The 21,771-nt window shown below is 41.6% G+C and overlaps 1 protein-coding gene across 2 annotated transcripts in view; it reads left to right on the top strand.

The window, feature by feature from the left end:
* The first annotated feature begins 3,682 nt into the window (after positions 1-3,682).
* The window catches only part of rusc2 (RUN and SH3 domain containing 2), a 30,428-nt gene continuing 12,339 nt past the window's right edge, over positions 3,683-21,771 (top strand). For both annotated transcript variants that reach the window (XM_029510117.1, XM_029510118.1), the window contains exons 1-3: positions 3,683-3,791; positions 18,457-20,207; positions 20,941-21,535. In XM_029510117.1, the coding sequence (XP_029365977.1) occupies positions 18,654-20,207; positions 20,941-21,535 (2,149 nt within the window). In that variant the 5' untranslated portion in view covers positions 3,683-3,791; positions 18,457-18,653. The remainder of the gene's footprint in view (positions 3,792-18,456; positions 20,208-20,940; positions 21,536-21,771) is intronic.

Below are 21,771 nucleotides of genomic sequence, written 5' to 3' on the forward strand. Positions count from 1 at the left end.
GGGGCCTGAGGCTGGGCCTGAGGCTGAGGCTGCACCTGAGGCTGAGGCCAGGGCTTGTGGACGGGGGCCTGAGGCTGAACCTGAGGCCAGGGCTTTGGGGCCATAGACCGAGGCTTGTAGATGGGATTTGGGATCCTCACATCCTTAAAGCCATAACTGGGAGCTAAATAATAGTTCAATGTCAGTTTCATATACATGTTGAGATACATATAATAATAATAATAATAATAATAATAATAATAATAATAATCTTACATTTTCTGGTTGCCTGAATTTCCCCAATCAACAGAATCCATAGGACAACCAAACTATTGGGGGGGGGAAAAAAGAAGTTGCTGAAACCAAAGTACCACTTGGACTATAGAGCACTGAATGAATCACAGAAATGTTACCTTATAAGTCCCATAGCTTCAGCCAGAAAGAAAAAAGTAAATTCAAACTGAAATGCCTCTAGTTGACCCCCCAAAAAAACCCAGAAAGGCCTGTCTTCTCTCAAAAAGGGTCAGTCTCAGGAAGTGTGCAATGTAGTTGTTTTAACTTGTTTCGACAGCCAGTCACAGCGCTCACTTGCCAAACAGCTGATTGGAAACAGGTGCAATCGTGATACTCAGGTGCTGAACGAATCCTTCATTTAGAAAATTTGGACTTCCCTTTCATTACTCCCCCTCCTCCATTTCACTGAACTGTCTGGTGCCAGTGAAAGGTTATCACACGTTTTTAAAAATGTGACGGTGAAATGCTGGTGAACATAATGCAGTATTTACAATCAAAGATGTTTTTCTTCGGAGTTGGTTCAGTTAAGAGACAAAGTAGACAAACAATGAACACTGGACTTCTGTTCATCAGATGTGATATCCCTGGAGGAAAACTAAAGTTGCTCTGTGCATGATGGATTTAAAAAAAAAAAAATCCTTCAAGCTGTGACTTCAGTTTTGTCTTCACAGCTGTTTTCCACTGACCTCAAGTGGCTCAATGTAGTCATTGCATTATTGGCCACTTTTTAATGTTAAACTGATTTAACGAAAGCACGACTGTGTGGTGCGGCCTTTTGGTTCCAGCGTTAATATATATCTGATTATGACAAATGGCCGATTACTTTTGAAATTATTAAAATAAATGTGGCACCGCAGTGTTTGTTTTCTCCAAATACAGATGTGTACAAAGTAAATAAAGTGTGTTCCTCTGCTCAAAGTACATTTCACAAGCCCACCTCTGCTTAAGTTTGGGGCATGTTTCACCGGGCTCATTTGTTCTTGAAGAAAATTACTTTTCAAAAGTAAAAGTTCAGCTTAGTGCAATGCCAAGCGTTTTATATCATCCAGAGACAAAGAGCAGTGGGCCACACGTCTGTATCACATATCAATAATGCGTGGAAGGCACAAACAACAAGGACGCACATGTTCTTCAGACACGATTTCTTTTTGTGCTGCTAAGAAGTCAATTACAGATAAAATATCAGTTTCTAGTTTGATATTTGAAATTTGAGTTGTAGCCATAAAAGTGCAGCCTTTTTTGAAAATAATGTTCCCATGCGTTCATGCAAGAAGCATACAAATAGGTGCAAATGTAAAAGTGTGCCAGCATTAATCTCAAAAGACAATAAACCAGACTATACAGTTATATACACCCATCATCTGGTTTTGGTTTTATCATGAAAAAAAGACCATGAGACATGAAGATGTGAAATGCTTTTCTTTCAGCCTAAACTCATTTCTAATGCATCTTTGAGGCTTTGTGGGTGAGTTCATAACCTCACCCTATGTCGTACATGCACTGATATTAATCAACCAATAGATGGAGCTCAAACAATATAAGCAACAAAATGATTATTTCATTATCTAAATCCTGCTAATTTATGCCTGACCCAGCACACTCTCCACTGCCTTTACTGCTGATGAACATTTAGACGAATATTTAACATACGTTTTGATCGTATGCGTGCTCTTATACCTGAAAAGTCAATGCAGCTCTCTGGAGATCAGTTCAGGTTAATTGGGATGAGAACGTCTCTGGAGGAGGTAATTCTGCCTCACTTGCTCTTTGTGGAAAAAAACAAAGCAACACAACAGCAGTCGGTGCACTAATAAGGAGCAACGTGGTGTTCAAAGACAGAAAAGACGCCCCAAAACCGGGTTTAATGGATCCGCCTGCTGTCAGAGTATTGTGGGCTGTTACAGATTGTATTGTATGAGCTTCAGTCGGGGGAAATAATGGAATAATTTAGTGGTATTCTTTGTCTTAATCCATGTCACAAAAAATACAAAAGTCCACGCTATTTTCTGCCATCATTAATAAGATCAGACACTCATACTTTTTGATTGTATGGAGAAAAAGAGAAATATAATATAAAGGTAAATTGCATACAATGGTTTTATCTAGTATGGATTTGTGTAGCTATGTGAAATAAACGGTTTTGTATGAGTGTCTGTGTTAAACCTGATCTGTGAACAGAAATGTTTTTTTGTTTTTTTTTTATCCTTATTTGATGGTTTTATGATTCGCTCTATCATTGTAAGAAATATTTTTTAATCATCTCTGCTAACCTGTTATACTGTTAGTTGTGTCTTTTTGCAGATGCAGCAATGAGTTTCCCCAAAGGGAACATAAAGGTTTCATTAAGTGAGACATTGTGCTCTGGGAAACTGCTGACAGGGAGCTGGGGAGGGACGAGCTGTGACAACTTTTGCAGCTTTCATGAGACAAATGGAGTCGAATCAAGATTGGATGTTGTTGATTTTGAATTGCAGTAGACATAAGACGTAAAGACTTGACACTGGCACATGTAGATGAATATATTCGGCAGTTGTCTAACTTTTGGCTTTAAATTAGATTAAATGGATTTCTTAGTGAAAATAGCAAATTTGTGTAGGGAGTAACTTTGTCAATGTTTGTAATTAGGGTTGTTTTTATGGTGAATTTGTTGTTGTTTTTTTACTTTTATTATAACAATAATGCTAACTTATTGTAACAGTTATTTGTTTTATGTTGACTGAAGGCATAAAGACATCACTGTGGCACACTTTATGGGTAAAATCACGAGGAAAGCAGAAGGCAGAGGTCTCTTCCTAATGTAAGCCATTTTCCCGGCCTTGTTCCCTGATCTGGAGTCAGATTTGTTCACAGCCTGTCAGTGTTTTGGCCCAGCTGTTCCTTAAACAATGCAGCTGAGCATCAATGGGTCATTTTGACTCTTCCTAAACTTTTGTACTTGAGGGTAAAAGGTCACAGAAAGCACAGATTTTTTACATCTTAATTTATATGCTGCACAAATGGCATATATTTCCTGCAATCTCTTGCACATTTCCATGCGTATTTCAGGCTATCTTCTGCAAACATTATTATTGTTGTTCTTGTTCATATTTTGCCTAATCATTGACAGCCATATATTTTCTGCACTCTCAGTTGAAGTTGCACATTTTCACAAATATTGCATACATACATTATTATTATTATTATTATTACTGTTGTGCCTGACATCCATTCTCGGTTGAAGTTGCACATTTGCACGCATCGTTCAGGCCATTCTCCCTGTATATGCATGTATTGATATCATTATTGTTGTTATTGGAGGCCGGCTCAGCCCCTCTCAGGGTTAGATAATCCGGTCTGGGACCGGGCGGTGACCTCCGGCTGACGTACCGCTCCGGCCCAGCCCATCCTGCGCCGCAGCGTCTCACCGACACATCACCGTCCGCACACGGCGGAGGAGCAGCAGCCTGACCGGCCCTGTTATCCGGAGACACACATGCTTCTGACGGACACCGGGCCCGCTGCCGACCGCCGGCGACAAGGTGAGTACGGTGCTTTGTTTATTATTATTATTATTATTATTATTATTATAACTGATGGAGATGCTGGAAGGATCTCTGGCGGAAAAAAACGATGCCTCGCTCGGTCATGAACGAGGAGCAGCCTCGGCGGCTTTCCTCCGGGATTCGTCTTCCAGCTGATGGATGTTTTTCGGAAACCCGGTGGTGGAGGGTGGATAGGAGGGGTGTTTACCGGATATGTGATGCCAACCAGATGAGTTTGTCATTTTAATTGAGTGTATTTATTCTGTCCTCGCTGTGGCACAAAGGACGGTAACGGTCCGACACATCAACGGCGTGTCGTCGTTCGTCTGCCGCCTAACGGGGCCCGGACTCCCGGTTCACCGCCACACCTGGACCGGATCAAACGGACACTTTACGGTCTCATTTTAAAACCGATCCGGTTCAGTTCAGCCGGAGCATCGGCCCCTTTATCGATCCCCTTCATTACCGGAGATAACGGCGATCACCGTGAAGGTGGAGGAAAACAAACATGGCGGACTTCCGCTTGGACCTTACAAAATAAAAGCTCCACCGGTGCTTTAAGTATAATCAAGTGATGAATATTATTTAAAGACAAACAGAAAATCATTCATAAACGCTTGACTGGTGACTTTAGTATAACCAGGTGATGTTTAATTTAAAGATTAATAAACTGTTGTGTGAAAGGTTGTAAAGTGATTGAACTATAATCAGGTGAGAAGTGCAAATATAAAAGGAGCAGACAGTAAACAGGTTAAATAAAACCAATAATCAGCTTATTTATGATAATCGTCATTGTCAGTTAACTGATATGCCAACTTGAATTCAAATGGAAAAAGATTAATGTAAGCAGAGAAAAGATTGAACACGCCAGAAACGTGTTTTGTATTTTCTCTTACAACCTTTTAGTTGTTTTAATATATACGTTTTTCTCCTCCTCAAACCACAAAAAATATGACCCTGAGTGTAACCCTGAATATAACCCTGACCCCAACCCTGACCCCAACCCCACTGCAGAGGGAGGGAGTGCACACTATTGGGCTTTTACTTTGAAGACGGTATATCTGTACGTCCTGGTGTAAACTGGCCAGTTATGCTACTCCGCAGTTTACTGATTTATTCTGCTTTAGCAGAGATAACCTTGAGCCAGTCTGCAATATCAGCCTTTAAGTTTGGCCTTTTAAATTGATATTAAGGTAAATCTTTAGCTTAAATGCCTCCCGTTGGGTCAGGGATAGGTCTAATACTGCTGTAGGGAATGCTTCTGTGATTAGGGGTGTTTTTATTGTGACTTGAAGTTTTCTTTTAATTTCTACTCTATCTTTTAGCATTATTGTTAGACTGCACCATTTATTCCAGCTATTGCTTCAGAGGCACATTTTGGGTGATTTCTTGAGGCAAGCAGACAGCAGAGGTGTCAGAGTCAGGTTTGGTCACCTTGTTCTCCACAGAGTCTCTTGGATGCAGATGAGGTGCGTTCTTTAGGAAAAATAGCACTGAGCATTGATTTTGGAGTATTTAATGTTCACGGTTTTGGCAGTAGTTGTAGTTACAGTGCAAAGTAAAAGTAGTGGGTAGTTGCTCCACCTGCAACTGCAGTAGTTTTTTTTTTTTTTTTCACTGTGTCGGATGATCCTGCTGTAATGTTTCAGGTTCGTTGTTGAGTTATGATTCTGCTGAAAGATTATGAACAAAGATTAAAAGCCTGATATTGTGTTGTGTTGTCAGAAATATTTTCTTACGGCCAACACTCAATTGTTAAATCAACTCAAATCAACACCAAACCGTAGTAAACAATCATGAGTTCATATCCCACCTTTATCAAACCATTACTTCATCTCTATCTCTCAAGGAAAGCAGTTGTGTTCATAGCAGCAGCATCTTAGCACAGTTTGTAGCACCATCGTGTTTTCACTCTGGTATTGTCTCCAGTGGGGAATCAGTGTGCGTCACCAGTCGATGCGAAGGGATGTGCTGACTACGAAGCTAAATGTAATGCCATTACAAATTTAAAGCTTCATCGTTGTGACCATGCATGCTTTTTACAGTCACAGCTGATTCAGTGTGTCAGGCGACGTGCCGACTCTCAGTGTTCAGCTGCTCCTCCCGATCTTGGAATGTGTCTTTGTGTTATGTAACTGAGGCCCCTGCAGAGGCCGGATGAGCATAGTTTCTTTCTGTGTGTGTTGTGATTTAATGTGTCGTGTGAGTATCTTAGATTTGTTAAAGTATATGTGGATAACGTGCAGGCCCCATTGTGTGTTATGATTTTTCCCAGAATAGATCATTTCAACAAATCGTTGTTATCTGCAGGTGTGCCAAAAGTTGCCCAGCACTGAAAGATACACGTCGACATGATAATTTTCGGAACTTTTCGAGGCTTGCCAACATCCCCAAATCCTTTTTTGGTCCAAACCATATTTAAAAAGTATAAAAGTATTTTCTTGAAATGTGTATCAGATTGCATTTTTTTTTTTTTTGGGGGGGGGGATACATATCTGGCATTCATGATATCTGTGGACATATCAGCTGATTTCAGTTTTTCAAAGTTCGATCTGTTACCCAAAATTTTTTACCCAAACTCTTTTTTTTTTTTTTTTTTTTAAAGAGCCTTTAGTTGTAACTGAGCAAGGCATGCAATTCACAATAGCTGCCACGTTTAAACTGAAACACCCCATTCTTGAGGGAACTAGATAGAAATTTAAATTTCCAGCTGTTAATGTGTTTCCTCAGAAAGTCACAAAGAAAGCAGTAATTTTTTTGTTGATCACATATAGACTTATTGTTGTATAAAATCAGCTCTATTTTAAAATGCAGGCGAGTCAAGGGGGTTAAATTCTTAAAACCACAGTGTTGAAGATCCTTCTGTTAACTTACCCAGAAGACACTCTTGAAATGAGTCTTATGATAGTGTCTTCTGCTGGCCTTTATCTGAACCACCTTGTGATCCTGATGCAGCCATATCATAGCATTTATGAACTCACAAGGTTTCTGTTTTAGGCTGTAGGAGTCCACCAAGGAACTGATCAGGATCATCTTATGTTTCTAGTCAGTGATGGCTGATTATCTGAAGGTCTTTTATTTTCTAGAGTATTGCTATTGGGCAAAAATAACAAATTATATTTTACCAATTATTGAATGAAATTTGAGGTATTTCTTTGTGCACGTATTTACATATATATTGCTGCAGTCTTCTGCTTTGCTGTAGTTGAGATTGAAAGAAATAAAGATTACACAATAGTGTTGTATATTGGACACAAAAACACTCAAACGTTGCACAGTAATACATCATAAATTATATTACTCCACTGATGCTGTGTGTTTGGCGGTGACCCTAATTTTTGTTCCTGAAAGAAACGTAGCGATTGAATTGTTGAATGTGCATCTGCCCGTTTTCAAACATTTGAGTTGCACACATCATCACACACAAGTTTTACCCTCTAGCTCATTGTGATAGTTCTGTTCCTTTCGTGGCTCTCAGCTTTTAATGCTTCACTGATTTAAAGGCACCAAGACGACTGTTTGGGGGAGGAGTGTGTTCGTTTGTGTGTGTGTGTGTGTGTGTGTGTGTGTGTGTGTGTGGGGTTGAATGTTGCCCAGCATGCTTGATATTTTGTGCTCATTTGTCAGCTGGTGAAAGCTCACTGAGGGCTGCTGGGACTCCATCAATGTACATGGACGTGTTCTCTGCTGTCTGGTATTTTACACAGTGACCGGTAGCTCTTCCGTCCAATCCGGGTAGAAATATGGAGGATAAGAGAGGCAATAAGTTTCTTCAGCAACTACATCAAAAGCACTTAAACACATTTCATCATTATTTTTTTATTTGTTTTTGTTTAGATTATAGTTCAACGCTGTAAAATCATAAAACATTCAAGCCCAGACTTGAACTTCATGCATCACTGGCTCCTCATTATTTGGCTCCACAGTGTGACTCTCTGCTGCCTTTGCAGTTCCAGAGTCATTGGCAGAAACATTCAGCTCAATCGAGAGAAAAATACCCCGCCGTAGTGGAGTATGTGCAGGATTCACCAACAGATGGGCCTTTCCTCCGTCAGTGACTATTCAGACCTGATTAAACAATTAGTTGATAACATTTTTTAATTCATATAACTGTGAAAAAGCCAAATTATTCTCTGGTTTCAGCTTCTTAAATGTGAGAATTCGCTTCAAATTTTAGACATTGGTCTCATTTCGATTAAAGGGTCAATTATTTTTTTTGTAGTTTAATTTAATTATGTTTCAATTTGAAAAAGGGCCAGATGATTATTCAGTCATAAGAACTGATGTTTGTCATAGAGCTAGGAACATCACATTTATTCCAGGGCCGTGGTATTGTTTGGCTCACTGGCACAGCTAAATGAAACGGCGCCATTACTGGTGTTACTAGTTACAACTGCGGTTTTCCCGCTGTGACAAGTCATGCTGCCAAATAACAGAACAAGTTAGCTTTCACTTATATAAATAGTTTGTGGCTCTTGTAAAAGATGGCAATGGAGTACATTTTCTTTCCCTGAACATTGTCCATCCTAATTAATTTTTAATTAGTGGATATACATATCACACGTTAACAGCGTTTTATTGCCCATTTTTTTTACTTCATTGCAGGAATTATGATGAACATATTGCATCTGGAAAATGTGATTTCTCTGATTTAATTTGCAGCTCCTGCAATTTGGATATTGCACTTGGCCCAGATTAATTGTCCAACCGTCTTAAACATGATGCTGCAAAGGTTCATAGTTAACATAAGCTAATGCCCAGTGTAAGAGGACAATGCGCCAATGTTGAGACACCGTTTGGCTCTTTACAGGAAAAACTACGACACTGTAATGTAGACAGAAAATGACTCATTGTGCTTTATGGTGGTGATGATGGCACCTGAAAGCACTTATATGGATCTAACCAGGGATTGCTGTGAAACGCTAAGAAGTACACATTATTGCTGATTTAAATGCAGGAATGAGATGGAACAAATACAGCAATGGAGTTAGAAAAATTCTGGGATGTGAAGTCTGCTGTTGCCGCCTACGCTAAGAGCAATGTGAGATCGAGAGAAAATCAGAAACATCTGTATCAGGTATGGGAGACGTACATTCATTTGAGAACAATTAAAAAGAATATTATGGAAATCACAATTTGGAAATGAAATGTGCGACAACATTCCAGATTCCAGGAAAAATCTCACCGTCTTTATATTTAAAATTTAGTTAATATTGCATTCAAAATTTCCAATTAAAGCTCACTTTTCCTTTTTAAGCATGTTATTCAGCTCCCGAGTGCAGCATGGGAGGTGATGAGAGCGGCGGGAGTGGGTGAGGGAAAGACGTATTACACTGCAGTGCTCACAGTGGATGGAAGAGAGGCAGGGAGAGCAGGGATTTAGTGAAGCTGAGGGGGATGGGAGAAAAGAGGGGCGTACATGGGTGATCAAAAGAAGGCAGAGAAGCCAGTGAGAGACATTTGGATCTGGACCAGAAGAGGAGAGGAGCGGCGAGAAAGGCAGAGTCAGCACAGCATGAGAGAGCGAGAAGAAATCTGCTGCCTCAGAAATGAGACATTAGTCTCATGATGTTTTGTATTTGGGTCTTCATTATAGCGTGTGTATTTTTATTAAAGCAAGTCCAGGCGTGCAGCAGCATTACGTTGAACCTAATTTATTCGCGGATGCTTTATTTAGGTCATATTTTTTTGTCAGATTTTTGTTGTTGTTGTTGTCAACAGCAGCACATCACTCATCTTTTGTTGTAGTTGTGTCCATTACGCATATTTTAATCGGTCCAATCAAACCACACAGACTGTGAGCTGTCAGATGTCTGAACCAAGTACAGATCTCCTTGGAAATGATCATTTTGAGCACAAACAGGACAGAAGCAGTCTGATCATGAATCCATCTGCACTGTTTTTGTTGACAAGACGTCAGCCGCACATTTGCAGACAGCTGCTCGTTTGAGTTAGCTCCTCAGCGGGGACGGACTGAATGAAGCAGAAGGCCAAACGCTGCTCATCCCACTATCACGCTTCAATATCTTCCAGCCAGAGACGACATCTCTTCTACAAACACACCTAGCTCAGCTGACTGTGCCCGCTCCTTTTCTTAAGTCTGTCACATTCAGAGATGCAATCTCCAGATTTTGTGAATCAACACCGGATCATCTGAGGTAATCTCCGGGTGGAAATGTTTATATAAATGAATTGCACTTATCTGTTTTAGTTTCATGGGCCTGATATTGTATGGTGTTCACTAGCGCTGGACCATTATTAATTTAGCTGCTATCAAAAGTCAAAATGTCAATGTGAAAAACTGTAATTTAGAGTCACCAATTAAGCTAAAAATGTCGTCTTTGGACGTTGGGAGGAAACCCACGCTGGCATGGGGAGGGCAAGCAGAACTGAACCCACGATTTTCTTATTGACCTTCTTGACTGGTTTTATTTGACCCTTAGATTTTGTTACCTAGCAACAGCAGTATAAATATTTTTTGGTGGTTAATTTGAGGAACAGAGAACGTGCGACTTGAAACAGGTGCCTTCGAGCTAAATTTCCTGAAATGCAGCTGGATTTACAAAAGAATTTAAATAAATTGTGTCTTTACCATTTAGATCTGTTGCTGCGGTTACTGTAGCATCATGCACGCATTATTTCTTTTGAAAATGAAGGTAATCTGCTGTAAAATCCTTCCTTTTCATGCTGAACAGACAACTCCTTTCTGCCACATTCCCCTTTGAGCAGGACTGTTAGTTCACACTAATACCTGTCAGCAGGACGAGACAATGTTATGTAATGAGTCTGTAAGCTCCTCAAGTCGAGGGAGCGAAGCAGACGAGCAGCCTTCAGGGAAATTGAGTTCAAGGTCATGTGTTAATCTGAAGCTCAACGAGAAAACACCAGGAGTTCAGGAGATTGGCTTGTGTGTCGATTTGTTGTGCGCTTTGTTGTGGCGTCAAGCATAAATAGTGTCTGACTCAAAGATGAAACTAACCTCATCTGATAGTATGACATTTTTTGGTGTGATTTATCTATTTATTTTTTTATTAAACAATGAATTTGTTACTCTGAAATGAGAAATTTATTTTCACTTCAGGTTGTGTTGGATTTTGAAACTTGTCATGTTTCAGAGGTCTACCTTCTCCTCTGCTTGATTGAAGGAAATATCGATTCTTGTTCTTTGTTCTGAGCCATAAAACAATCTGGACTTTTCCCTCCAGGTCAAACCTGCAACCTCACTCTGTCAAACACATCGTACAGCCCAGTTGAGGCCGGCGGTCAATAGTGTCATTTCACTAATGACTTGAGGTCATTGGTTGGTGATTTATTGATGTTTAAATGCCAGATATAGGCCATTTAAATCAACATTTTCTACAGCATCAGCTTCAGGGACGATGTCGGGCTGGCTTTGGTCGTCTGACCTGAGGAGGAGGTAAAGGGAAGAGAGCATTTTCCTCTGAGGATCAATGATGCTTCATGTTTCACTGCATCAACGAGTTTATGGACATCAGTTCACACCATCTGTGTGTGTCCCCCCCCCCTCCACATCCGATATAGGATTAAACATTATCACATAATAAAACACCACAGATGCATCCTGGGTCACTTTGAACACAAATGATGAAAGGAAAACTTACCTAATAAGAAAGACAAAGAAGATGGGACGATGAGATATCTATGTATATATATTTTTATACATTTTGGTCGCAGTTGATGAGGTGGCTGGTGATTTTTATTTTCTTTCAACAAATAGGAAAAACAAGTGAAGGTCTTTAAACTTCTGAGCCACTGAGATTAAACGGCAGATTAAAGACCAGTTAGATTTTTATGGCTTGCACATGAATCCATATGAATCGCCTGGCACCACAGCTGTAGATGAGGACGCATCAGTCGCTCTGTGGTTCGGCCCGAGGAATAAAAATATCTCAAACTGTTGGCGGGGATGGCTGTGATATTTGGTTCAGATGTTTTTGAGCCCAAGGCATTTTATCCTGCTGACTTTGTTGACTATCAGATCTGAGGCAACAGCAAACACTTCCCCTAATGACAGGATACCTCAGCTGTAATTTGAGATTAATGGGATGTTTTATCAAGTTGTTATTATTGAGATTAACTTCAAAGTCTACTCACCTTTGTTTTCCACTCTGTGATGAAGGTTACACCTTCAGCCGTTATACCAACTCTTTTCTAGTAGTTCGGGTAGTTTTTAGTTGGCACTGCTAATACTAAGAATTGTAACAGTTGCTGTAGTTTTTTGTTGTTGTTGTTTGTTTTAGTTTTTTTTACTGAAATTAAAGCTGAACATTGTGTCTTTCTAACTTGCTGTAAAAAAAAAAAAAAAGGAAAAGACAGAAAGTGTTCTTTGGTAGATGAGCCAGAACTTGGCAGGCAGCGGTGGGAAATTTCCGCCCTGAATGCAGGTCTCTGTGGACCATGACATGGATCATTTCCCCAGTTGTTCCCTTTGTTTCTTTCTTGGTTATCTTATCTAAATGTTTGACATGTTGTAGCTTTCCAGACGGACAAAGAATAACTGACCATCACTTTGTTATTTATGGAGCCGCAGACTGATGGGAGACATCTGAACTAGAAGAACAAGCTTCGGTTTCAACTCCCCTTCTGTTTAGCTCCTTCAGTCTTTTTGGGAGAGATGGTGAATGTGTGCAACAAACAAAAGCTCTTTCATTCATTTCACCTCACACACACACACACACACACACAGAGCATTGAGCTTATAACTCCACAACCAGACAGCTTTGCCTTTCGTTTAAGAGACGAAGGAGAAACTGAGACGGAAAAGAGTGAAGGATGAATGAAAAAATGAGTTTGCAGTGACAGTGCTATCTTTTTTTTTTTTTTTTTTTTTTTTTTTCTGTAGCTGATATCATCAACCATCATCCATCATCATCACTGGAAGCAGGATGGGGAACCAAAACCCACAAACATCTGCGATGTTTAGCAGATATTGTTCAGCCAGCTTGTGTTTTCAGTGGTTAAACATATGATGGCATGAGCCTACCACACCAATGCTTTAACGGCATCAGCGGTAGCTGCTAAATCCCCAAACATTCGTTCTTGTTGTTTTGTAGCTCAGCAAACACCTGGACATCTAAGTAAAAGCACAGCGGATTTTATGGATTTTTACAAAATGTGCTTTAACAGCGTGAAGGAGATTGTAACTATAACTGTAGTTAAACAAGAAAACATAAACTCAGTCACCTTTCAGCTTAGTTTTAACCCAGCGTACCAAACACACCCAGTGTGTTTTATTTAATTTATTTACCTTATGGTTATTATTTATAATTTATAATATATGATATTGATTTAAAAAAAATATCAATCTGATCAAACCAGATTTAAGTTTTCTGCTACAATGATGACCCTGACCACCAGTCGAAACGTGGCAGCCTAATAAAGTTTATCTTTTCTGTGCATTTTAGAGCAGGATCAAGTTCTGCCAGAAACCTCAAGGTTGTGTCTACATTTTCTGCGTCTCCACATAAACGTGAACATAAATGTGACTCTTTGCCCCGAAGTTTGGAATTCCATCTTCTACATAAGAACAAACAGTCACAATACTGCACTCAATAAACACGAGACTCGCTGCGAGTGCGGACTACATCCATCATTGTAATTGCCATCTCCTCTGGCGGTTTCTGTTTCTGTCTGGCGAGGGTGTGCCCCCCCCCCCCCCCCCCCCCGGCTCAGACTAATTCCTGGAAGTGCAGCCTTGATGCTGTCGGAGTGAGGACATCCTTTGTTACCACTTAGCTTTCCTTTTCCTGAGTTATTCATAAACAGGTCGGATTCCCACCCTGTGTTGAAGTGATGTGGGTGTTTGGAAAGAGCTCATTAAGGATTTGCTAGTGGAGAAAAATCTCACCTAATGAGCTCTCGATGAATGGAGATGTTAGAGTATTGGTGTGGATGAAAATCTTTAGTCACATTTCTATTGTTTCTCCGTACTTTTTCTTTTTTTCTTTGCGAGTCTGTTGTGTAAATGAAGCTGAGCAGGAGACAGTTGGCTGAAGAGAAGCTGTCTGTTCACTGCTCTTCTCTTCATATTTCTGTTGTAGACATCTTCCACTTTAAACCAAAAATGATAACTGTCTGTTTTTTTTCCAGCGTAGAAATGATTTAAGTGTCTTGGAGTCTCAGGTGGACATGGAGGATTTAATGTGAATCCATGTGGTTATTTCTTATAATTATGGCGACCATCCATTTTCGCCTCTCTTTGCAAATGTCTCACATTCTTGGTGAACTTCACTGGTCCCACAATCAAATTCAGAGTCCACGTCCTGACGGTCACCCACAGACCTCTACATTGTTCATTTTTATAAATCTACCACAACCTCATGCAGTAGTCAGTCTTCACAATCTTTTGGTCAGGGCTGGGCAGGACTGTGTTTTTGAGGCTTTGGCTTTGGAGCTTTCTTTTTCTTTTTTTTTCCAGATTTACTCTTTGACCTTTTTAAAAGTGATCACAAATTTCCATTGCAGCTACTTAGAATCCAGAATATTACATTTTACGATGGCATGCTTTTTTTTTATGTATTTACTGTGAAGGACCTGTTCCCTTGCACTATAATATATAAATAAAGTACTTATTTACTTACTGAAGTACTTAACAAACATTTAAAGGGAATTACATCCAGAAATAAAATTTAACTCCAAATCCAGAATGCATCAAAGCCATGGGATGTATGTATGTAAGGTCCTAATTAAGTATTAAGTCTCATTAGTTCAGAGACGGACAAAGACAATTGTTCAGGCTCATTTACAGACTGATATAAATATGCTGTCTTCCTCTTCTCTTTGTCAGTTCCGGGTTTCCACAATCACTTCAATTTTTATTCTTTCCCTCTGCGTTTTCTTTTCTGTTTTTGTTCTCAGCCTTCTGCAGCTAGGGTTTCTGAGGCTGGGTGTGAAATGAAATCTGATTGGCCGAGATTCTGCCTCTTTGTTTCGTTAACCCGTTATCTGATCTGATCTGCTGTAATCTGGTAATAACACAGAGCTCGCTGGTGTGTTGTTGTTGTTGGCTTTAAAGGGACCAGAAGCGAGTGTTTTCTTTAAAAAAAGAAAAATATCTGTCTGTTAGCAGCATGACCTACATTGTGTTCTTTGGACTGGTATGCTCTGGCATTTTTTTTAATTGTGAGCACCCTCATTTGATTTTGAAATAAATGCAGAGGAATTCAGTGAGGCAGGAGTGATTTAGGTGGATATATTGAGATCCAAACTGCGTTTTTGTCTCGTGTTGTGTTCACATATTTATTTTATTTCTTTTCCCCTCCTAGTTTTTGAAAAGGCAGAGTGTGTGCGTGTTTTCTATGAATGCACCATTATTGAGCTGTGCCCAGTGGTGGTTAAAGCAGTGAACATAATGGGGAGTCCATTCAATGGCCCCATTCATAAGTTTCTCTGTCTCTGTGTCTCCGTATGTGCTTGAATACATGAATAGTCTGGCAGCCCGTAGATATTTGTCCAGTGTGTCACTGCTCTTGGGGACACTGACTCCAGCTGTTCCAAATGCATTCAAAATACCACAGTGAAAACCTCCATGTACCACTGACAGACCGCAACACATTTCTGGGGTCTGCCATTATCTGGCTGTGAGGAATGTGTTGCTGTTTAATACACTAACTGGCCTCAAAATATCAGTGAAATAAGACATTATGGACATGTATCATGAAAAAAATGATCTTTTTTGCTTCACTGCGTTTAAGTTGTGCAGAATTATTTCCGTTATTTGTAATGGATGTAGTTGCTGATCTGGAAAGTCTTTACAGAGCGAGAGATCATCTTTCCAAACCAAAGCAGATTATGACCTTGTGGGTTTCTCCCCCTCGTGGTTATTTGGTCATGCTTACATGTCTGCACTTTTCATGGTGCCATTTTTGACACAGGTGTGTCAAAAACCGCATTACCTCCACAAGAATATACACAAGGCCAGTAAAGAAACAGAGAAAGTCAAAGGAGGTGATACAGAAAAACCCTCAGCCAGTTGTTGCCAGGCCGTGCTGACGTCCTGTCTGAACTCACAGTACACAGCCTGACTGACCCTGCAGTTAATCCCTTAAACCCATTTTAGTGTCCGTTGCCTGCACTCTTCATCAGAAGCACTCAGTTAATCTCATTAATTTTACTTTCCATTCACAAGAATCGTTTAATTCACCTGAACTAAAACTTTTACCTTCATTTTATTTATTTCTTTTTGTTTTAATTATCTGCTGCTGTATTTGTCTTTATGATATAAAAACTGTGAGTTTACTCAGAGAGTATTAGAAACTACTGACTTTGTGGTTGTTAATTGCAGTCAGCTCTTTTCATATGTGGCCGATTTGGTGTTATGTAACAAACTATGACTTCAGGTTGCTAAAGCAGCAGTAGTAGTAAAGTATCAATCTTTTTGTGGCCATAAACATCAATACTATATAATAATGTAATGTTTAATAACTTGACTATGAGTCAAAGTTTTTCGTTAAATTAATGTAGCTAAAAAACTGCTGAACTGCTGAAAAAAACATCAATGAGATAAAAAGGTTGAGCTCCACTTGAATGGGGGTGAAGCTGAAGCCTCACTGACAGCAAATACCACTCTGGTCCCCATTTTAAAAGGTCATTTGTCAAGAGCGGCATCTCAGTTATTACCCTGCCACTCTCTTCCCGACGCTAACAGCCTCTGCTGCTCTTTTCCTTCTCTTCATTTAATTACTAAGAATTTATATTCTTAATCTGCTCAGTGCATTTGCTTGTAAAGGTGTCCTCTGCATCTGCATTTGCATTTTATTAACAATCTCTGAATTAGATCCTCCTCTTTCTTTGATTTTTATCTTCCCTCACCTCTCCTACCAAAGATGTAATTTGAAATTTGCTATGAGCCGGCCAACTGTATCTGCGATTATGATGTGCTAAGCAGGTATGATAGCGGGATTATGCCAAATCTTAGTCAGTCAAGGTCCATGAGCTGCATGAGCTGGTGAACTGATTTAAACCTGCCGTTCCTAATCCCGTTGAAATTGTATAATACCTTGCTCTGGAAATTTAAGGGTATTATAAAGGATATATTAACTTAACAAAGACAGATTTTCTTAAACTGGGTCTGCTAGGTTGGTTCATACAATACATAATTCATTCATTAATTTTAGATAACTGTAAAATCTCCATAAACAAACTGTAAAAGAATCTGCATTAAAAAAACTGATGTCTTCTTCTGCAACACAAAGCCGAGTCCATGTAATTTCAGATGAGGCGGTGAGTGAGTGGCTGACAGAAAAAAGGCTTTATCTTCTCCAGCGCGCCACATGAAGAAGCTGTTGACATGAAATGATATCCTGCGACAGTGCCATGGAAAATGAAGTCCAGTTGATTCCCGCTGCAGTGACACCGGAAGTCATACTGAATATTCACAACTTCTTTTTGACTTTGCTAGAGTTATAATAATAATAATAATAATAATACTTATAGACGTTACAGCTCAGTCACTTAAAGAGGACATTTGTTAGCAGCCACTGTTTCTCTTCAACCAAGTGTAGCTGTCAGATGTCAGTGAATCACATGCATTAGTGAAAACTGGTTCCCATTTTAAACTAAGCGACAAAAAAAATATACTGATTATCAGCTTGGTATTCCATCATAAGGGGTCTCAAAGGAAAGGCACGACGGCTGTATTCTCATTATTTTCCTTTTAGGTGTGACAGATGATGGGGAGGGACTCGGCTGCTGTGCATGTATTGATATGTCTGTGTCGTTCAGGGTGTAATATGTGGACAGTAATGAGATCACAGCCCTGGTTAAGAGTCAGCTGTTTTGTGTGTGTGTGTGTGTGTGCGTATCTCACTGTTTCCACTTCACATGGTGCTGAGTCATTCGGCTCAGTGAAAAGACCAGACTCGTTGGTTATAGTTGTGCTGTTAGTGTAGCTGTTTTAGTTTATTTTATTTTGGTTTTGGCTCATGAAAAAGAGCCAAACAGAGCAAAAGAAAACAACCAAAATGTTTCACCATGGGCGGCCGCTACCGCATGAGAACAGTCGATGAGTGACTTATAAAGTCTGAGAAAACAACCCATGTTGATGTCATCGGGATGACCTCAGCTTTGGCTTGGACTCTTTTTGGACACCGTCTGATTTTCACCAGAAAGTTTGGGTCCAAAGGCGTTTCATTATGGTACAGTTCACAGGTGTAGACTTTTGCTGTAGTTATTATTTTGATTGGACTTTCAGAAATATATAAGAAGATCGTAGTTAATCTTTTCTTTTTTGTTTTGTTTTTTGTCTGGTTAGTTGTTTTTTTTTTTTTGTTTTTTTTTTAGATAAAAAAAAAAGAATCACTCAAAGTAATCAAACTCAAATTATTTTCAACTCCTATTTTAGGTTTGTTCGGGATCTGATGGTTTTGTGTTTGGGCTGTAGAATGAATCAGTATATTATTGAAATCATAATATGGCCAAGTGTAATATATGAATTCTAGGACATGAAATTTGTCTAGATATAAGAAGGATGTCTGTTTGGTACAAGATCCAACAAAAATCACTCCGTAATAGTGTGCAGCCGTACTTTGTGTATATGCTGAGCCCCCTCATCATAGGACAAGTATTAGATTATTGTAATACAGTAAAAAGTCGATGAGTCATTCGATAACATATCCCTTTTCTGCGTCTTTTTATTTTCCAGATGTACCACTCTGACCACGGTGTCGACTTCCCTGACCTCTCCTTCCACATCCCCGGCAGCCCTGCAGAGCTGGGGCCAGCAGGCAGAGCGTGAACACACACAACCACCAGGACGTCACAATTTTAACATCCTCTTCAGCCACCCAGAGTCTCCTTCAGCGACCGTCGATCCAGTCCCGCCCTCCTGTCTCTTTAACAATGGACAGTCCTCCCAAACTGTCTGGTGAGACCCTGATTGTGCATCACATCCCCCTGGTGCACTGTCAGGTGTCGGGGGGACGACAGGGAGGTTGCGGGGGCTCACTGAAGAGGAGCAACCCGTTCAGCCCCCCGGAGAACTTAGGCTTGAGTCGGACCACCTCCCTTCCTGAGAGAGACGTCCTCCAGAGAGAGGCTCTGCTGTATAGCAGCCTGATCCAGACCTCCAGCGGCTCCTGGTCCTCACACAACGCCGGACGAGAGAGAGCCTGTGGCGGAAAAGGAGGCAGCACGGCGAGCGATGACTCATCCTTTACCTCTAGCAATTCTGAGGACCAGCTGATTACAGCACACACTTTACCCCGAGCTAAACCGAGGAACAGGAACCCGCTGCGTCATAATCCATTCCTGCTGAATAATGAAGAGGAGGAAGATGAAGAAGAGGAGGACGATGGCGACAACCTCAGCGGTTACCTTGAGGATTCGTCTTTTCACCTCCACAGCGACACCAACTCTGCCATGGATGACATGATGGCTCCCTTCCGCTTGCACGACCTTGGCTTTGCCTCAGAACCTTTTCTTTTGCACAATTCGCTGGGAAGACGCAGCCGGGAGTCCCTGAGGGGCATCACTTCTGACCTCTCCAGCCACCTGGAAGACCTGGACATCTTAGGTCTGAACAGCCAGCGACGCCATGGAAGCAGTGGCTCCAACATGTCCATGGATTGCGGAGAGCAGGACTGGGGCGATGACGAGGATGAGGACCACCCGATGCGGTGCGGGCGAACTAGCAAAACGGGCTCCTACTCGTCAAGCTCTTCCACCCAACACTGCTCCTGCTGTGCTCTGTCCCAGAACTACCCTCAGCATTTCCCCGAACCTTTTTCAGAGTGCCAGCAAGGCTACGGCAGCGACTCCTCTTGCAACAGCTCGGATGGCGTGCTCGTCAACTTCAGCACCATTTACAACAAGATGAACAACGGCGTACCGGAGAAGCCTCCGGTCTCGGGGCACGCCAACCTCAACAGCTCCACTGACCACTCCTGCACCTCGTCTGTTTCTGAACCACCAGGAAACCAGCGAGACTCAACCGGAGGGGCGTTCTATTTAGACCTTCATACATCGCCAACCGAACCTCCTCTATCGCAGCAACAACCCTCTTGTTTTGGAAACACCTTCCCTCTCATCCGCGAACCGCACCTGTCCACCTCCTCCACCTGCTCTTGCTCTGTGGAGCACCACGGGGCTCTTGACCTCGACGCCAACTGCAACTCCTACCACCCTCCGCATTCAGGGTCATCCGGAGACCTGGCGTCCTGTCTGCAGAGCCAGGCCCGCCTGGTGGTTGCCACTCAGAACTATTACAAGCTGGTCACCTGTGACCTTTCTTCCCAGTCCTCGCCGAGTCCCGCAGGCTCCTCGGTCAACAGCTGCTCTGATGAGCACAGCAAAGGCAGCCCCACCCCGACTCAGCCCAGCGAGTACTTCCTCTTCAGGCAGCAAGCTGATGAGGAGGGAGTGGAGGAAGAGGACGAGGACGGAGCGTCATCTAGGGTGAGTGGAGATTCAGCAGTGTTAACGCAGACCAGCCATTTGATTCTTCACACATATTTCCCTTAAACGTGCCTTTACTACTTGTCATTGTCTTACTAGTGCGAGATTCCAACAATAAAATAATAAAAAACTGAACGAACAAATAAATTCCAAAAAACATATTCGCTCACATTTTTCTTCATTCTCCAGTTTTCCTGTATAAAACAGCTTGTCGTGGGTGTTATGCATAATTAATCCAGTTTAGTTGGTACTTCAGTTAATTTCCACCAACGACTGATTATTACTTAGTTAAGCTGAAAGCATTGTGAAGCCTGTTCAGGCACAGCAAGGAAATTGGAAAGACTTAAAAATACCGAGCTGAGGTGCAACTTCTTTGGTCACATTATGATACATCAGACTCAACAGGGAAGGGGAAACTTGCAAAAGCAGCATGAGGTATAAAGAGTATCTAACTGGTCCAGTGACAATAGCTTAAAATAGCCATGACACTGGTGTTAGTCCGGCACTGTCTCAGTTTAGATCATAGCTGTCTGGGTTATCTGATATCATCGTGTCTGAGGATTATTTTCGCCGTTATGTAGAGCGGAATCATATTAACGTCAGGCTGTGCCACTGTGTCAAAGAAAATCTGGAATAAAGGCAGTCTAGACATTTGGTGTGCTCGGTATTTGTTGCGAAACCTCTAATCCACGGTTGCATGTCTTTGTCTATGTTTGTGTTTGTCATCATCCAGGGAGATGATCACGAGGATGACGACGACGATGGCGGTGACGACGGAGAGGACGAGGAGAAGAAGAAGAGGAAGGAGAACCAGCAGGCGGCTGGTGGGTCTGAAGCTGCTGCTGTGATCGAGGGCCAGGTGTACGTCAACGTCTCCCCTCCTGTGGATGGCCGGGGTGTTATCGGAGGCGGGGCCCCTTCAGGAAGTCGACCCCGTTCTCGCAGCTACGACCGGAACCTGGACAAGTCTCCATCCCCTCGGCTCGGATCGCTGGAGCGGATGCTGAGCTGCCCCGTCCGTCTCAGTGAGGGCGGCGCCCCAGCCCCGCCTCCCCCACCACGGGTCACTTCCTTCGCAGAGATCGCCAGAAGTAAGAGAAGAAATGGTGGCATGGTGGGGTCGCCTTCGCTAAAAGCAACTGCAGACCCGTTCTCCTCCACTTACTCCACCCACTCTCACTCCTCGGTGGATTTCTCTCCGATCCTGGAGCAGCGTGTGGAGGTTGACAGCCAAAGCCTTTCACCTGTACCTTTTACCAGATGTTACAGCCAAGGCAGCATTGAGCGACACCTGGACGGGGCCAGGGACACCCGAGCCAAGGCCGAAGGTACGTCACCAACAACAACACGAGTTGTGTTTTCCTGCCATCTAATGAATTGAATTTTACGTCTTCCCACACTGAAATATAAAATGAAAACAATGAGCTGAAATATGCTAAAAAGCTCCTTAGAGCTTCGCATTTGGCAGGAACTCATCTGTCTTTCATGCGCCTCATCAACAGAAATCTCAACACTTTTGGCAGGTTTTCTGCTGTTTTATATTATTGCATTTGCTCAAACTCAG

Source organism: Echeneis naucrates, chromosome 9 (assembly GCF_900963305.1).
Source record: "Echeneis naucrates chromosome 9, fEcheNa1.1, whole genome shotgun sequence".
NCBI lineage: Eukaryota > Metazoa > Chordata > Actinopteri > Carangiformes > Echeneidae > Echeneis > Echeneis naucrates.